The 6,990-nt window shown below is 34.0% G+C and overlaps 1 protein-coding gene across 5 annotated transcripts in view; it reads right to left on the bottom strand.

Annotated features, from left to right (window-relative positions):
* Window positions 1-5,204, bottom strand: part of LOC116846465 (glycerol-3-phosphate acyltransferase 3-like) — an 88,683-nt gene extending 83,479 nt beyond the window's left edge. For 4 of the 5 annotated variants that reach the window (XM_032820301.1, XM_032820300.1, XM_032820298.1 and 1 more), the window contains exon 1: window positions 5,029-5,204. In XM_032820301.1, the coding sequence (XP_032676192.1) occupies window positions 5,029-5,181 (153 nt within the window). In that variant the 5' untranslated portion in view covers window positions 5,182-5,204. Of the gene's footprint in view, window positions 1-4,574; window positions 5,004-5,028 lie in introns of those variants that run through there. The other variant, XM_032820303.1, reaches the window with a different exon arrangement.
* Window positions 5,205-6,990: the final 1,786 nt, after the last annotated feature.

A 6,990-nucleotide genomic window follows, 5' to 3' on the forward strand; every position in this document is an offset into this window, starting at 1 on the left:
ACACTGAGAGAAAAAAATAGTTGGAATAACTATAATCTTACTATATTTTATAGTTCGTTTTGGTCTCAAACATATATTTATAGTTCATCTAAACATAAAGATATAGCAGAATTAAAACATTTATAGTCTTATTACTCTATGTATATAGTAAAGCACGCTTTGGGAATATAGTTACAGGTACCTATATTTTCCAAATATTCCAATTGTATTGACTATATAAAATATACTTAATTTCTCTTACCATTCAATATTTGCAATCTTATTATATTTTTTATTTCAAATGATTATAATTCTTGGTAAAAGTTTTACATGGGTCAGTTATATTATGCTTATATTGTAAATATTACAAACATTATGCTGAAATTTACTATAAAAATAATATTTCTAACTATAATCTTTTTACTGTCATTATATTGCCAATAGTTCCAAGTATCATACATTTTTCTCTCAGTGTATAAGAATTTATTGCTAATTAGTTACTCATAAAATACGCTAGTCCCGAATATATTGCTCCGCTATTTTTTTTTATGTTCTGCTAAAAGAAGATGAAGAGTAAACTAATAAGAAAAAAATTTGTTGCTCAGTCGAATTTAATACTGGTATGTTGCCTGAATTTGTTGCTATGAAAATATCCAAGTTACGAATTTATTGCTTGCCTAATATATTTAAATATGTTAATATAACATATATCTAAGCTGGTAACTTCTCCTCAATTATTTAAACATATTAGGCGAGCAACAAATTCATAACTTGGGTATTTTCAGAGTGATAAATTTAGGCAACACGACAGTATCAAATTCAACCGAACAACAAATTTTTTTCTCGTAGTTTACTGTTCATCTTCTTTTAGCGGAACATTATAAAAACAAAAAAATAGCGGAGCAAAATATTCGGAACTAGCGTATTGTGAGCAACTAATTAGCAACAAATTCCTATGCTACTATAATATTCGATTTTTTTATTGTTTCGTTGTTATTTACATACTGTTCCGCTAACTAATCTTCCTTTAGCGGAACATCGTTTAAAAAAAAACTAACAGAGCAACAAATTGTTTTCTTTGGCAACTTTTTAGCAACAAATGAGCAACAAATAATAACATTAGTTAGAATTGATTCTGCTGACTTTGTTCCGCTAACTTATAAGGCGTGTAATTTTTGAACACAAGAACATCGAATTTGTTTTGAAAAGCTAGAAAGGTGTCTGACGTCCGCCTAGCTGGCCTCACTTAATGCAAAATGAACGATATATAATAATGCGTTATTTATGCGCTCTTCGAAAATGAAACGCAAAAATTTTGCGCTTTTTTAGTTACGATAAAATAAAATTTTTTTAGTGGAAGGCTAAGTTGGCTGTCAGTTAGCTCCCTCTCTTATAAATAATTACTTTTTCAGCAAAACAAATAAGTAGGAATTATGCGCTAATTATACGCTCTTACATTCAGGCAAATTCGATTTTTGCGCTGAAACCCTTAAGGGACTTCTCTCTTGACGCGAAAAACATAATCGCCATAAAATTCCTTTAAAGCGAAAGAGATCGTTTAATCAATTATGTACGATGAATCTACGATTTATGCGCTCTTATATCCAGAAAATTTAGATTTTTGTGCTGTAACCCTTAAGGGACTTCTCTCTTAACGCGGTAAACATAATCGCCAGAAAACTTCTTAAAAATAAAAAAAATCGCTAAACCAATTATATATGATGAATCTACGATTTATGCGCTTTTATATCCAGGCCTTTTTCATTTTTAAGAAGTTTTCTGGCGATTATGTTTAAGTGTCAAGAGAAAAGTCCCTTAAGAGTTGCAGTGCAAAAATCTAAATTGTCTGGATATAAGAGCGCATAAATCGTAGATTCATCGTACATAATTTATTTAATGATCTCTTTCGTTTTAAAGAAATTTTATGGCGATTATGTTTTTCGCGTCAAGGGAGAAGTCCCTTAAGCCTGATCTACAATATGTTCTTTGCGTTCTGTTTCTTGTCTTCTATCTTTTTCTGGTCTTTTTTTAAAGCTTAAGGTTTGAATCAGAAAGAGATAAAGAGAAAGAAGCAAGAAGCAAAGAGCATATTGTAGATCAGGCTTTAAGGGTTGCAGCGCAAAAATCAAATTTCCTTGAATTTAAGAGCGCATAATTAACATATAATTCCTACCTATTTTTTTTCTGAAAAAGTAATTATTTATAAGTGGAGGGGGGGTGCCCACCTAGCCCTCCCACTAAAAAAATTTTATTTTATCGTAACTAAAAGAGCGCAAAATTTTTGCGTTTCATTTTCGAAGAGCACATAAATAGCGCATTATTATATATCGTCTGCGTTCATTTTGCATTAAGTGGAAGGGTCAGCTAGGGATGTAGGTGTCTGCCCTTAGCCGTGTAACTGGGAAGCGTAGCCCCCCAGACCCCCCGCACCGCGGCGGGGGGGGGGGGGCCCAGTCTGTTATACTTAAGCTAAAGAGTGAGAATTTCTCACAAAAGACTGGACCCCCTCTCGTCGCGGTGCAGAGGGTCTGGGAGGCATAGGCCCCCCCAGTTACATGACAGGCATTTTCCTAGCAAAAAATTATAATAATTAAAATAGAGCAACAAATTAACACTAAAAGAATCTGCCTTTGTTGTTTCATTTTTTGCGAGTGGCTGTGCTAACTTTATTCTAAGGTAGTACAGCCATTGTCTTTTCCGAGACGGCTGGAGCAACAAAATCGGGAATAGAGCAACAAAAGAGCACTAAATTTGTGTACCAGTTGTGTTTGATTGTGCTAAAGTGGTTATGCCAGTTTAATAGACGTCTCTTTATCTCTTTCTGACTCAAACCTTAAACTTTAAGCTTAAGCCTAATCTACAATATGCTCTTTGCTTTCTCTTTCTTGTTCTCTGTCTTTTAGTTTAAGACTTAAGGTGTAAGTCAGAAAGAGATAAGGAAAAAGAAACAGGAAGCAAATAACATATTGCAGATCAAGCTTAAGCTAGAAAAAGACAGAAGATAAAAACAGAACGTAAAGAGCATATTGTAGATCAGGTTTTAAACTCAGTATAAATAAGTTATTCACGTAAGTTAGTTACTTTCTTAAGATTACAACAAATAAATAGTTGAATGAATAAATTGAAATTCGACAAATATTGTCACGTACGAGTATGCCGTAATACGATATAAGAAATGTTCCATTTAAAACTACAGTTACTCAATGCGCATCTCCAATCACGACTGCTTACTTATCTCCGGTCAATTACCGTTCGTGTTCGAGATAGTACACGATCACAAATCAATCATAGGAAACCGGAAATTCCCTCCGTACCAATTTTTATCCCATTTAAGAGTACAGCCAGTCAGAGTGATATTAATAAAATTGTTTCATCCACGTTTCATGGCCAAAAGTCCATCGACGGCGATGCTACAAAGTGAGTTGCTATACGAATGAGTACAAAGTTTACAGAAGAGGTCTCTTTTTTATTCTTAGTTCAATTGAGTTTCACTTTTTGCCTTTAAGGCCAGCTTGTGCTAATAGTAATATCGCTAATAACGTGTGTTTTAGCAGTATTACTGACAAATATAGAATTCCTTATTTAACATTTCTTTATTTAAAAATTTGAAAAAAATTATTTTTAACAAAATAAGTTTCTAACAAGTGGATTGGAACAAAAGTAATAATTGTATTCAACATTTTGCAGAAAATAAATTTAAAAATTATTATTTTGGAAACATACTAACAGCTTTGTTACCAATATTGTCAAAAATATTATTTCTGCAACCTTATTTGACAGACTAAAGGATTGAAAGCAAATGATTGACAGAAAATTGAATTAGATGTATTAATAATATTGTTAATAACAATATTATTTTGTTTTGACTTGTTTTGTTTTATCTTGATCATACTATTAAAATTGCCAAATTTGTATAGTACATATTTGCTAATAACAACGTCATTAGCTTTTTAAAGCTTTTTAACTTTATTGAAAACATTTGAGAATATTTTAATTAATAACACATTACTATTAGTAATTTAATCGTAATAAATAGTTTTTCTAACTTTGTCAAGATGACATTTACGTTTCTCACATTATTAAAAGCACATTTTGTTAGAAACATTTAGTAAGTCGCTTTTTGGGTAACATAATTTTGCTAAAAATATTTTTGTTCTATTAGCTTTTGACCATTAACATTGTTATTGCTATTTTTGCAATGTAAATCGGCTTTTACAGTGAAACAACCCGATATTGGAATTAGAGAAAAGAAAAAAAAGTAGTTCTCCAGTGCAATATTAATTCAACTAAAAAGAACAGACTTAAATATAGTCACCTGCGCGAACAAATTAACATAATTATACAAGCGATAAATTCATTCATCTTTTAGCAAATTAAGAAATTCGTCATTTGGACTAATTACATCGCGGCGTTTCCTCAAATTTATATTTAACTCTTTCTTATTCGCGTTAACGCGCGTATTCTGTTGACGCATTACGCTTGCGCCAATTTTGTGCAACTTCTGCTGAGCTGTCCAAGTGGAAGCCGAAACATCTGACGTTTTCTGATAAACACACATACATACTGTTTTCAATGGCATTCAAATATTTACTTACATAATGCACATAAGCGCATATTCCTGCTCTAATTGGCCGTCTTCATATTGCATTTTCTCGTCGACGCGTCACGAGATTCTCGCGGCCAGACACGCTTCTTATTCGAACACGAGATGCGGTGATATGTGTGACGTCGTCGTCACCGTAATAAAAGATTATTCGATTCTCATATACATTTCCTCGCACGCATGTTCTACCTATGACGCAGGAAACGGCTCTTCCGGCGAAAAAGGAGGTGCGATCAGACGCACTGAGAGAGAAAAAGAGAGGGGGGAGAAGAGAGAGACGCATCGATGAGTGCGGCCGAGGATGCATCGCGATTTGCTGTTGATGATCACGTCAGCACGTCGAGGAAGCGCGACCCTTCGATACGCCGGTTGACAACGATCTCGAGATCGGTCGTGAGATGAAAAATCCACGCTCCGTGTTTAAATTTGGCATGAGCTCGACTCACCTCGAACAGCGCTAATAGCAATTTGATGTACAGTCGGCGGACACCGAGAGACTTGCCGATGGACGCAAGAAATATAATCGTCAGCAGTAGCATGAGACACGGCATCAGGAACAGGGAAAACGCGAACGACACCACCGTCCACAACCACGCCATTTTGTCGACTGTCGAGCGCACCATACGCCGGGCACTTTTCCACCCACAAGCAGGTGATTGCGAAAAGCGCGACGCCCTCTGTGGACGCGACACTCGATCGTTTGCTAGAAACTCGTGGCGCCACGTGCAGCCACGTTTAAGGCTGGTATTCATAGTTCGACCTTATATTTAAGGTTGCGTTCTTTTATTTGCAACAGATGTAGCTGAATACATCTCAAGGATACATCAAGATTGCACTTTTCAAGATTATTAGATAGTGATGTACTGTCCCTAGAAAATAAATTTTCCTATTGGCTATTGGATCGTCGTATGTCCGACATCGGGACCCAATCAGTAATGTATCAGTATTGCCTTTATAAAAATTGTGTGTGTGAGAGAGAGAGAGAGGCAGTCTGATAATAATATCAAATAATATAAAAAATGTCATTAATTGAAATCGATTTAGTACATGGAATATGGCCAGTTATTAGAGGATAAAGAGTCTTCAGAATTAATTTCAGATGCTGTTATTACAAACAAATTTCCAATAGCTCCCACATTTACAGTATCCACATCTACAACTCACATTAATAAATTAATTTTTCCATATTTTTTACTACAATTATCCCAGCAAACACAAAATATAACTGTTATATAACAGACATAACACGTACTCTTGTTACTTCTATGTTATATAGCAGTTGTCTTTCTTTGTTAGGATTGTAATATTTCGACTATATTTAATACACATTTTTGTACATTTATTGAACATATTACATCAATTACTACTATTCTCTATCCTTTTAATCCATTAACCCAGACGGCACAAAATATTTACAAAATATTTACAAAATATTTATAAGATTTATTTGAATATTTTATGAATATTTACCAAAATGTTTCATAGTTATTTTTTATATAATAGATATATTTGTAAAATATTACTACAAATATTTATTTTTCGTTTACTATAAATATTATATAAATATTATATAATATTGTATAAAATATTTAGTCTGTATTTTAATAATATTTTCAATAAAGATTTTGATACTTTTTCCTTCATGTATATAAAATATTTATATTATATTTATATAATATTTTTAAGAAATAATTCGAAATAAATATTTATCATAAATATTATGTGCTGTCTAAGAAACGCGTTACTTTCTGCAGGCAGCGTCCCGATTGACCACGGTACGATTGGACACAACCAACCGATGAAAAGAATTATCTAGTGAATTACTAGATCGAACAATCGTTACAATCTGTGTCTAATCGTATCGTGGTCAATCAGGTCCCACCCGTTTCTGCACACCAAAGAACCGTATTCGTACTTAAGGTTCCTGCACATTCGGAACTCAGACTTAAATTTTTCAGCAGCCGCTTAGATGGGGATGCTAAAAGTTGCAAGCAGTTGCACGATTCTGCTTACAACTTAAATTAAAAAACGGTCAAGATTTACGGAGTCTGCAACTTGATATGCGGAACTGGATATACGGAACGATTAAATTATGCATCGGATGCATCGGGTTATATCTGTTGCGAATAAAAGAACGCACCCACTGTGTGCACTCTACTAGATGATAGCCGTTGGAGTGAGCGAAATACAAGAGTGAGATAAAAAGAGAGGAAGAGTTTCCGAACGCAGCCCATTTTAAGTACTGTCTTAAGATGTCATGAACCAATCACAGAGCCATATTCGCATCTTAAGACATTATTTAAGACGCTCTTGAAATAAGATTCGACTATGAATACTGCCTATGAATACAGGCCAAAGTCGAATATACATACGCGGGGGTTGCGATATTTCGCGCGAAGAACAAAATC

The sequence above is a fragment of the Odontomachus brunneus genome, unplaced genomic scaffold, assembly GCF_010583005.1.
Source record: "Odontomachus brunneus isolate Ranch 3 - 2012 unplaced genomic scaffold, Obru_v1 Obru_scaffold_064, whole genome shotgun sequence".
Taxonomy (NCBI): Eukaryota; Metazoa; Arthropoda; class Insecta; order Hymenoptera; family Formicidae; genus Odontomachus; species Odontomachus brunneus.